Source organism: Solanum lycopersicum, chromosome 1, assembly GCF_036512215.1.
Source record: "Solanum lycopersicum chromosome 1, SLM_r2.1".
Lineage (NCBI taxonomy): Eukaryota > Viridiplantae > Streptophyta > Magnoliopsida > Solanales > Solanaceae > Solanum > Solanum lycopersicum.
This window is the reverse complement of record NC_090800.1, coordinates 36,920,290-36,932,627: the sequence shown is the minus strand read 5'-3', so window position 1 is coordinate 36,932,627 and position 12,338 is coordinate 36,920,290. Positions and strand designations below refer to the sequence as shown.

General features: G+C 39.2%; 1 protein-coding gene across 1 annotated transcript; it reads right to left on the bottom strand.

The window, feature by feature from the left end:
• Positions 1–634: 634 nt before the first annotated feature.
• LOC138341892 (uncharacterized) lies at positions 635–10,673 on the bottom strand. Its single transcript, XM_069294047.1, has 3 exons — positions 10,488–10,673; positions 10,255–10,375; positions 635–807 (listed from the first exon to the last, which is right to left on the bottom strand). The coding sequence occupies exons 1-3, from the start codon at positions 10,671–10,673 to the stop codon at positions 635–637; spliced, it is 480 nt and encodes a 159-aa protein (XP_069150148.1).
• Between the last annotated feature and the right edge of the window lie 1,665 nt (positions 10,674–12,338).

Sequence of the window (12,338 nt, the reverse complement as noted above, 5' to 3'; positions counted from 1 at the left end):
TTCAAAATTTAATTTATTGTTGTTCTATTAGTAGAAAATACGGAAAAAAAGGAAATTCTAATAAAAGTAATCATGTCAAATTGCCCTTCCCCTGATTCCTCGGACTCCTCTAGTACAGGATAAAGGAAATTCTACACTAAATATTGGACTAGCTTGAAAAAAACAAATTATGCTCAACCAATTCAGCTAAATATGATTACACAGGATCCACGTCCCCTATTCCTGTGGCTAGAGGTGCACTATTTGGATTAAAATGGAAAAAACAAATTCTGGTCTGTTAAACCAATTCGTTTACATCAAGATTGTTTATTGATGTCTTAGATATCCTCATTGAGCTTAACATACTGAATGGGTAACAGAATCACATGTTTATTGATGTTGTTAGATGGACATAGAGCAAACTTTGATATGCTACCCAACACTTAAATTTCACATTTCGTTTTAAGCTGATAACTATAATAATGGAAGCGCACCCCATGGTCTTCTAAGCTCAGAGTAGTGTTTAAAGGAGAACTAATATTCAACAAAAGATGCATGCATTCATGTTCTTTTTGTGAATGGAACGATGGAGATGTACACGAACAATAAGGCTGCTCAAAAAAAAATTTGACACACAAAGACCTGAATACAATAGCTATGAACCGCCTCTTGCTCGATATAGTTCCCTCAAGGTCTGGATCACAGGCTGAAAACCTGTCCGCATTGGAAAAACTGATACCACTCGTAGATGTCGTGCATTTCCATTCTTTGGTTGGGACAAGGTGATCTTCAACATCTCTCCCTCCAAAGCATTACCCGCAGACGCGGCTGCATAAAAGAATTCTCAAAAAAGTCAGAATCCTCTTCATATGGTCCAGCAAACACTATAAGATGCAATTATAAGATTCTTGGGAAAAAATTATGGACCATGACCAAATACTATTGATGTTCCATTTAACATGAGAATTTTAAGATACTAATTGAACTTATATATTACATTTACCAATAGTAGAAGAAAATAATAAAACGATTGCTGGAGTGTAGTTAGATGGAGAAACATTTCAACAAAAATACGAAATTTAAATAAGATTAATAAATTAGACTACTTGAAAGTCAAGAAAGTCTTGTGGCAATAAAATAGTGCCAAGTGTCAACTATCAACCATCTTGGGACATCTCAAAACAAAAAGAGTTAGCCCATATATTGGGACAGAGGGAGTAGGTTTCGTTAGAATTTCAATTCCTACAGAAACATTCCCCCATCATCTCCTACTTCTTTCATTCTTTTTTGTTTCATAGAATTCCTAAATCATAAGAAAATAAAATTTATATCTCTTAATGAACAGTGTGCTTTTCATTTACTACTACAGTCAAACTTGTCTCTAACAACATTTCAGTATAACGGCTAAATTTTCTTTGGAATTGAATTTCATATTATATTTTAGTATACATATATCCTGCAAACAATGTTGCTGACTTATTTCAAGCATAAGCGAAACTGCCATTGTAAACTGCAAACTGGAAGAGGTTGTTTCCGATAGACCCTCTACTCAAGAGAAGTGAAATCAAAGCTAGATTGAAAAGAAAATAACAATAGCAAAATAGCAAGAAAAATAAAACAAAATAAAAATAGTAACAACAACATATCAATGAAAAATCCCTTTGGGTATACTAACTAATACTACTAAATGAGGAGAAGTAGACTAGCCCATGTCTCAACCACATAAAAGTAAAATAACACTCGATTACTTACCTTCTAGCCTAATACTTGACCTCAATGTCTTCCTAAATTTTCAATTAGTCTTCATGTTTTGTATAATCACCTTTTCCAGTTCTTCTTGAAGGTACTTTGATCTCTCCAAAAACCTGCTATAGACAACCTCTCGACTACTCACTACCCTTCTAACCTAATTCTCGCCTTTCATACCTTCCTATGTGAGGTCATGTCATAGTAAGCAAAATATGTGTCATTGTAACGACCCGTTTAGTCGTTTTGAGCAACAGACTTCAATTCTGGAAAAATTGGCAGAAGCGACGGACCCCAGGACGGACCGTCAAAGGCACGACGGACCGTCGCAGGGTCTCGTTTCAAATCACTTAGAAAATCTGAAATTGGGTACTAAAAATCGACTCTCTGAACTTTGTGACGGAATGGCAGGACGGACCGTCACAGGTGTGACGGACCGTCACAGACCCTTGGTGGAAATTTGGGTCTCTGAACTATGCGACGGACAGCAGGACGGACCGTCGCAGGCGCGACGGAGCATCACAGTTTGCGTAATCTCAGTTGGAGTCGGATTTCTGGTTAAGTTTTAAGGGACGTTTTTGACTATTCTTGCCTTAATTAGGGATTTCGTGGGTTTATATTAATAACTAAAATTCTTGAGGGATAAAAGAGGTAACTTTGGGTTAATTAGTGGGGTATTATTGCCATCTTTTACACTTAATTATATGATAATTAGGGTAAAAGAAAGAGGGTTTGAATAAGAAAATAGAAAGAACAAGAAGAGAGAGAGAGAGAATCAAACGAGAAGGGAGAAACAAAGCTTTGGGAAAATTCTTGCTTGATTCAACTCTTCGGTGGAGGTAGGTTATGGTTTTCATGCTTTCATAAGTAAACTCTTAATAGTGAATGATATGTATTGGTAGTATTGTAAACCCTACTATATGCTTAATGGTATGTTTGCATGAATATGATTATGTGATTGTGATAAGATAAGCATGATGAAACTATTGAATCCCAAATCTTGAAAAAAACCTAATCTCTTGTTAATGATGACGCCTTGGTAAGGGAGAAGGCTTGATGAACTAAAGTAATGAGATTGATGATGCCTTGGTATAAAAGAAGGCTTGATGAATTGATAGAAAGAGATTAGGGGATCGGGTGTCACGAACCGACACATAAATTTAAGGGATCGGGTGTCACGAACCGAGACATAAATTTAAGGGATCGGGTGTCATGAACTGACACATAGATTTAAGGGATCGGGTGTCATGAACTGACACGTAGATTTAGGGGATCGGGTGTCACGAACCGACACATAGATTTAAGGGATCGGGTGTCACGAACCAACACATAGATTTAAGGGATCGGGTGTCACGAACCGACACATAGATTTAGGGGATCGGAGTGTCACGTACCGACACAAGAGGATTAATGAATATTGAGGGATCGGAGTGTCACGTACCGACACAAGAGAAATAAAGATAATGAATCTTGAAAGATGTTAATATACTTAATCTAATGAACATAATTCCCAAATGAGTATGGTATTGAGGCTTGAGTCCTCATGTGTGAACTTGAGGGTACTTATTGATGATTATAATACTTGTTGTTGCTACATGTTGAGTTTTATAGTTGATTTACGATAATATTGATATGTACTGTTCCCTATTTTGAGTTGGCCGATGATATCTACTCAGTACCCGTGTTTTGTACTGACCCCTACTTTTATGTTTTTCTTCTTGTTATTTGTGGAGTGCAGCAAACGTGCCATCGTCGTCAACTCAACAGTAATTCAAGCCAGTCTTACTACATCGGAAATTCAGGGTGAGCTAATGCTTCTAGCTTGGACTGGATCTTCTTCTTCAAGTCTTGATGCCTTGAACTTCCGGCATGGACTAGCTTCTTATGTATTTTTAGCTTTTAGAATACTCTTAGTTTAGTCATTTGATCGTAGATGTTCTTGTGATGATGACTTCCAGGTTTTGGGAATAATAATAGTTATTGATTTTATTAATGAGTTTAAGTCTTCCGCATTACTTTATGTTGATATTACCTTGAAATGTTAAGGCTTAGATTAGTTGGTTCGCTCACATAGGAAGGTAAGTGTGGGTGCCAGTCGCGGCCCGGATTTGGGTCGTGACAAACTTTGTATCAGAACATTAGGTTCGTTGGTATCATCACACAAGAACAGGTCTAGTAGAGTCTTAAGGAACGGTAGAGGGACGCCTTTACTTTTCCTTGAGAGGCTATAAGACTTTAGGAAAATTTCACTCTTTCATTCTTCTTTCATTCTACTACTTGAGTCCAATTGGTATCTAGGCGATACGAATTGGTATCTGACCATCTTCACTCTGTTTCGCAGATGGTTAGAACTAGAGCAACGACTACGTCAACACCAACACCGGCCAGACAAGAAACAACTGAGCCATCCAATGGTGCTGTGGCTCGAGGGAGAACAGCGGCAAGGGGCCGTGGTAGAGGTCGTGGGAGGACGTCCTCTAGAGGAAGAGGACGAGAACCGAGCCCATCTGGTACTAGGGCGGTGACTCCTCCACCGACTGAGGAAGTAATAAGAGAAGGGGAGGATGGGGAAACTGAACAAGTGCAAAATGAGGAAATGCCACCCCAACCTACCCCAGAGATGATCAATCAGGTTCTGGCTTATCTTAGCGGGTTATCTGATCAAGGTCAAGAACCTCCAGTGTTTTCTGCGCCAACACCTCCGGTTTCAGAAGTACAACATGCGGCTACTATGGCTCCCCGCATGGATGTTCCATTGGAAATGGGCACGTTTCCACGTCTGACTACTGGGCCTATAATGACAAATGATCAGCATGAACTTTTCAGTAAGTTCTTGAAATTTAAACCTCCAGTCTTCAAGGGTGCTGAATCGGAGGATGCTTATGATTTTCTGGTTGACTGTCACGAGCTACTACACAAGATGGGTATAGTAGAACGGTTTGGTGTGGAGTTTGTGACTTATCAGTTTCAAGGGAACGCCAAAATGTGGTGGCGGTCACATATCGAGTGTCAACCAATAGAGGCACCACCTATGACTTGGGCCTCATTCTCTAGTTTGTTTATGGAGAAGTATATCCCCCGGACTTTGAGGGATAGGAAAAGGGATGAGTTCTTGAGCCTAGAGCAAGGTAGGATGTCGGTTAATGCTTATGAGGCTAAGTTTCGTGCACTATCCAGATATGCCACTCAACTCTGTTTCAGTCCTCAAGAGCGGATTCGCCGGTTTGTGAAGGGGTTGAGGTCAGAATTGCGGATTTCGGCCTTACAGATAGCGGCAACGGCAAAATCCTTCCAAGAAGTGGTAGACTTTGTGATAGAAGGGGAAGGAGTGAAGCCAAACGACTTCACCACAACATCGACATCAAAAAGGTTTCGAAAGGGAGGTGAGTTTAATGGTTCTTACACTAGAGGACAGGGTTCGCGAAGTTACTCAGTCCGACAAATTCAGTCTTCACTACAGACTGTAGTTGGGGGACCACCTCAGACCGGTCAACACTTCTCCGAGGGGCCTAGGATTGACTCCAGAGAATGTTATGGATGTGGGGAGATTGGACATATTAGGAAAAATTGTCCCAGACAAAGTTATAGTCCCCCAATAGCTAGAGGTAGAGGTGGTCATGGTAGAGGCCGTTATTCTGGAGGACGTGGTGGTCGAAGTAATGGTGGTCACCAAAACGGCAGAGGTAATGGGAAAACTAGGGCCACTACATCACAACATGTTACGGGCAACGGATGTGCCAAAGACTGTTTTTCGAACGAGGTATGGGCATTACGAATTTGTAGTGATGTCCTTTGGTCTTACGAATGCCCTTGCTGCATTCATGAGCTTGATGAACGGGATTTTTAAGCCATACATGGACCTCTTCGTGATCGTATTTATTGATGATATATTGGTATACTCAAAGAGCAAGAAGGAACATGAAGAGCATTTGAGAATGGTATTGGAAATGTTGAGGGAGAAAAAGCTTTATGCCAAGTTCTCTAAGTGTGAGTTTTTGCTAGATGCAGTGTCCTTCTTGGGACACGTGGTTTCTAAGGATGGAGTGATGGTGGATCCTTCTAAGATTGAGATAGTGAAGAATTGGGTAAGACCTACTAATGCGTCAGAAATAAGGAGCTTTGTTGGGTTAGCTAGCTACTACCGCCGATTTGTCAAGGGATTCTCTTCTATTGCTTCCCAATTGACGAACTTGACTAAGCAAAATGTTCCATTTGTATGGTCGGATGAGTGTGAGGAAAGCTTTCAGAAGTTCAAGACTATGTTGACTACCGCACCTATCCTTACCTTGCCAGTAGAGGGTAAGAACTTCATTGTTTATTGTGATGCATCCTATTCTGGTTTGGGTGCAGTACTAATGCAAGAGAAGAGTGTGATTGCTTATGCTTCAAGACAATTAAAAGTGCATGAACGTAACTATCCCACTCACGATTTGGAATTGGCCGCGGTAGTGTTTGCATTAAAACAGTGGAGACACTATTTATATGGGGTTAAGTGTGAGATCTATACGGATCATCGTAGCCTTCAGTATGTCTTTACTCAGAAAGATTTGAACATAAGAGAGAGGAGATGGATGGAGTTACTAAAGGACTACGATATCACTATCTTGTATCATCCGGGGAAGGCGAATGTTGTGGCAGATGCTTCAAGTAGAAAAGCGGGAAGCATGGGAAGCCTAGCTCACTTGCAAGCTTCTAGACGCCCACTGGCTAGAGAGGTTCAAACTCTAGCTAATGACTTGATGAGATTAGAAGTAAATGAGAGGGGAGGATTGTTGGCTTCTGTGGAGGCAAGATCTTCCTTTCTTGACAAGATTAAGGGAAAACAGTTTGAAGATGAGAAGCTAAGGAGAATCCAAGATAAAGTATTGCGAGGGGAGGCTAAGGAAGAACAAATCGATGAGGAAGGTGTTTTGAGAATCAAGGGAAGGGTATGCGTACCCCGCATCGATGATTTGATCAACACTATTCTGCCAGAGGCTCATAGTTCAAAGTATTCGATACATCCGGGTGCAACCAAGATGTACCGTGACCTAAAGCAGCACTTTTGGTGGAGTAGAATGAAGCGTGATATTGTTGACTTTATTGCCAAGTGTCCAAACTGTCAACAAGTAAAGTATGAACACCAAAGGCCCGGAGGAACACTTCAGAGAATGCCCATTCCGGAATGGAAGTGGGAAAGAATTGCAATGGATTTTGTGGTTGGTCTTCCGAAGACAATGGGTAAGTATGACTCCATTTGGGTGATTATTGATAGGTTAACTAAATCTGCTCATTTTATTCCGGTTAAGGTGACTTACAATGCCGAGAAGTTAGCCAAGATCTATATCTCAGAAATCGTTTGATTACATGGGGTTCCACTATCAAACATATCAGATAGAGGTACGCAGTTTACTTCTAAGTTTTGGAAAACATTGCATGCGGAATTGGGTACTAGGTTGGACCTTAGTACTGCGTTCCATCCTCAGACCGATGGTCAATCTGAGCGAACGCTTCAAGTGTTGGAGGATATGCTTCGTGCATGTGTGATATAGTTTGGTGGTCATTGGGATAGCTTCCTACCCTTAGCGGAGTTTTCATACAATAATAGCTATCACTCAAGCATTGATATGGCTCCATTTGAAGCATTGTATGGTAGGAGATGTAGGTCTCCCATTGGTTGGTTTGATGCATTCGAGGTCAGACCTTGGGGTACTGATCTCTTGAGGGATTCGATGGAAAAAGTAAGGTCTATTCAAGAAAAGCTTCTAGCGGCACAAAGTAGACAAAAAGAATATGCAGATCGAAAGGTTAGAGAGTTAGAGTTCATGGAGGGTGAACAAGTCTTGTTGAAAGTTTCACCAATGAAAGGGGTGATGCGGTTTGGAAAAAGGGGTAAACTAAGTCCAAGGTACATTGGACCATTTGAAGTACTTAAGCGAGTAGGAGAGGTGGCTTATGAGTTAGCCTTGCCTCCAGGGCTGTCCGAAGTACATCCGGTATTCCATGTGTCGATGTTGAAAAGATACCATGGGGATGGAAACTACATTATCCGTTGGGATTCAGTTTTGCTTGATGAGAACTTGTCTTATGAAGAGGAGCCTGTTGCTATTTTAGATAGAGAAGTTCGCAAGTTGAGGTCAAGAGAGATTGCATCCATCAAGGTGCAATGGAAGAATCGACCAGTTGAAGAAGCCACTTGGGAGAAGGAGGCGGATATGCGAGAAAAATACCCACATCTGTTTACAGATTCAGGTACTCCTTTTCGCACTTGTTTTCCTTCTTTTGATCGTTCGGGGATGAACGATGGGTAAATTGGTATCTAATGTAACGACCCGTTTAGTCGTTTTGAGCAACAGACTTCAATTCTGGAAAACTGGCAGAAGCGACGGACCCCACGACGGACCGTCAAGGGTACGACGGACCGTCGCAGGGTCTCGTTTCAAAACACTTAGAAAATCTGAAATTGGGTACTAAAAATCGACTCTCTGAACTTTGTGAAGGAATGGCAGGACGGACCGTCACAGGTGTGACGGACCATCACAGACCCTTGGTGGAAATTTGGGTCTCTGAACTATGCGACGGACAGCAGGACGGACCGTCGCAGGCGCGACGGACCGTCACAGTTTGCGTAATCTCAGTTGGAGTCGGATTTCTGGTTAAGTTTTAAGGGACGTTTTTGACTATTCTTGCCTTAATTAGGGATTTCGTGGGTTTATATTAATAACTCAAATTCTTGAGGGATAAAAGAGGTAACTTTGGGTTAATTAGTGGGGTATTATTGCCATCTTTTACACTTAATTATATGATAATTAGGGTAAAAGAAAGAGGGTTTGAATAAGAAAATAGAAAGAACAAGAAGAGAGAGAGAGAATCGAACGAGAAGGGAGAAACAAAGCTTTGGGAAAATTCTTGCTTGATTCAACTCTTCGGTGGAGGTAGGTTATGGTTTTCATGCTTTCATAAGTAAACTCTTAATAGTGAATGATATGTATTGGTAGTACTGTAAACCCTACTATATGCTTAATGGTATGTTTGCATGAATATGATTATGTGATTGTGATAAGATAAGCATGATGAAACTATTGAATCCCAAATCTTGATAAAAACCTAATCTCTTGTTAATGATGACACCTTGGTAAGGGAGAAGGCTTGATGAACTAAAGTAATGAGATTGATGATGCCTTGGTATAAAAGAAGGCTTGATGAATTGATAGAAAGAGATTAGGGGATCGGGTGTCACGAACCGACACATAGATTTAAGGGATCGGGTGTCACGAACCGACACATAGATTTAAGGGATCGGGTGTCACGAACCGACACATAGATTTAAGGGATCGGGTGTCACGAACTGACATGTAGATTTAGGGATCGGGTGTCACGAACCGACACATAGATTTAAGGGATCGGGTGTCACGAACCGACACATAGATTTAAGGGATCGGGTGTCACGAACCGACACATAGATTTAGGGGATCGGAGTGTCACGTACCGACACAAGAGGATTAATGAATATTGAGGGATCGGAGTGTCACGTACCGACACAAGAGAAATAAAGATAATGAATCTTGAAAGATGTTAATATACTCAATCTAATGAACATAATTCCCAAATGAGTATGGTATTGAGGCTTGAGTCCTCATGTGTGAACTTGAGGGTACTTATTGATGATTATAATACTTGTTGTTGCTACATGTTGAGTTTTATAGTTGATTTACGATAATATTGATATGTACTGTTCCCTATTTTGAGTTGGCCGATGATATCTACTCAGTACCCGTGTTTTGTACTGACCCCTACTTTTATGTTTTTCTTCTTGTTATTTGTGGAGTGCAGCAAACGTGCCATCGTCGTCAACTCAACAGTAATTCAAGCCAGTCTTACTACATCAGAAATTCAGGGTGAGCTAATGCTTCTAGCTTGGACTGGATCTTCTTCTTCAAGTCTTGATGCCTTGAACTTCCGGCATGGACTAGCTTCTTATGTGTTTTTAGCTTTTAGAATACTCTTAGTTTAGTCATTTGATCGTAGATGTTCTTGTGATGATGACTTCCAGGTTTTGGGAATAATAATAGTTATTGATTTTATTAATGAGTTTAAGTCTTCCGCATTACTTTATGTTGATATTACCTTGAAATGTTAAGGCTTAGATTGGTTGGTTCGCTCACATAGGAGGGTAAGTGTGGGTGCCAGTCGCGGCCCGGATTTGGGTCGTGACAGTCATGTTCCCTCTGATCACCTCCCTAATCCTTCTTAAGCCTACTTCGACCTCTCCTTGTGTAGGGTCATGTTGTAGGAAGAAAACTATTTGTCATGTTCTTTCTAATCACCTCCCTAGTTCTTCTTAAGCCTACTTCTACCTCTCCTTAAGTAGCGTAATGTCGTAGTATATTCTATCTAATCACCTCCCTAGGTCTTCTTAAGCCTACTTCTACCTCTCCTAAAAACCGCGATAACCAGCCTATCACACATCTCCTAAATGTTGCATCAGTGCAGCTTTAAAAGATAAAAAAGGGAAATTAAGAGGGAAAAAAGGAGATTAATCTGAGTTACCAGCAAAAGGGTGAGTCTTGGAAAAATCAAAGAACTCATCAGCAGAACAACCAAACAAAACCCTAGCCGCCCTATCAAACATTATCACTACAATCACTCTTTTTTCAGTAGCTTTCGACATCTGCAAAAAAAAAAATCACCCACAAAGAAAAATCAAACCTTTGACAAGAACCAACTAAAAAACATCAAAATTGCACAGAATAACACAAAAAGAAAAAGAAAAATTCACATACAAGAACACGAAAGAGGCGTTTGGAACCAGAGTTAAAGTTGCAATTTTTGCAAAAGGGTATTGAAGATGATGATGTAGAAGAAGAAGAATTGGGGATATGGGTATTTGGAGAAGGTTCAGGTAGAGTCTTTTCACATATAGAACAGACTGTGTAAAAGAGATTGTTGTGATCAATGGCTACCAACATGGAATTTAGGGTTATTGGTTGTTTGTTATTGTTAGGTTCTTCTACTAATGGTCTTTTTCTGGGGTTTGTTTGGCTGTTGTTATTGGAGCTTTCTGGATTCATTGATGGAGTTTTTCTTGATCAGAATATTCAGTTTGTTCAAGAAAATGGTACAGTGGAAGGTGAAAAACTGATGCTGTGAGTAAAAAAGCACTTGGTAGGGGAATGGTGTGTTGGATAAGGAAGAGAGGTAAATACTGTATTTCTTTTTTCTTTCAAAGAATAGGTTTTTAATAAATGTAATGTAATTATATTAACGTCATCAAAAGAAACAAAATGAAAATTTATGAATTGACGCCATCATTTCCATTCGATAGGGCAAAAGAAAACTAAGGTGAATAATGGTGAAGCATCGCACCGGCACTACACATATTATTCCCCAGATCATTATAAAAAGTCAGGTAAAAGTTTTGGGGAAAAGTGTGAAAATTCATATCATCAAAAAAATTATTTGACTACAGGATACAAAAAAAACTGAGAAATTATTTAATTCCTCTTCAATGGCCCATAAATGCTAAGAAAAAGACATAGATCATAGTGAAGCTATACATATTGTTCCTTCAAGTCCTTCGTGAAAAAGTGTCAAAAAAGTATCAATAAAAAATTTATTAATTAACTGACATAAAAATTGAGAAAAACGTTTAATTGTTATTATGTATCTCCGAATTGCTAAAAAATAATGTGGATCATGATGAAACTATACATATTGTTTTTCCAAGTCATTACCTAGGTTCCCTTGAAAAAAATTGAATAAAAGCGTTCGAAAACCACCAAAATATTTATTGACACTACATATAATTTTTTTTGAAAATTACTATATTCCTGTTGAATGACTCCTAAAAGCTAAAAAAAATGACGTGAATAATGTTGAGGTTATACATATTGTTCTTCGAATTTATTCTGGAGGATCCTTTAAAATTTTTGGAAAATAATATGCTCAAAAATTATATCACTAAACTTATTGACTAACACATACGAAAAAAATGAGAAAATTGTCTAATTCCTCTTGAATGACCGCTAAATGCAAAAATGACACCGTGAATCATAGTGAAGCTATACATATCATCCCCTTTGGTAATTACAAAGGGTCCTATAAATGTTTGCAAAATATGTGTCTGAACACCATATCACCAAAATCATTCATCAACTAACACACAAAAAAATTTTGTTGAGAAAATCGCCTAATTTCTGTTGAGTGGCCCCACAATGCTAAAAAGACAGGTATCATTGTAAGACTCTACGTATTGTCCCCCCAGGTCATTACGTAGAGTCCTATAAAGATTTTAAAAGAAGTTCTTGAAATTCACTAAAGAGTTCATTGACAAACACACACAAAAAAGTAAGAAAATAGTCTAATACTTGTTGAGTGACGCAAAATTGCTTGAAAATTGTGTAGATTAAGGTAAGACTATGTGAATTACCCCCTCCATGTCATTACGGTGGATCCAATAAAGGTTTTGAAAAAAATATTCGAAAATCATATCATAAAAAAATTCATTTACAAACACAATAAAACCTGAGAGAATCGTCTATTTTTTGTAAGTGGCCCCTAAATATTACAAAAATAGTGTGGATTTATGTGAGACTATACATATTATTATAGGTCATTATGGAGGGTCCTATAAA

Excerpts from the sequence above, each read along its gene's own strand:
- LOC138341892 (XM_069294047.1), bottom strand. The coding sequence starts at position 10,673 with ATGTTGGTAGCCATTGATCACAACAATCTCTTTTACACAGTCTGTTCT. Across the intron at positions 10,376-10,487 it reads AACGCCTCTTTCGTGTTCTT|ATGTCGAAAGCTACTGAAAA; the intron begins GTATGTGAATTT and ends TTTTTTTTGCAG. Across the intron at positions 808-10,254 it reads CAAGACTCACCCTTTTGCTG|CCGCGTCTGCGGGTAATGCT; the intron begins GTAACTCAGATT and ends TCTTTTATGCAG.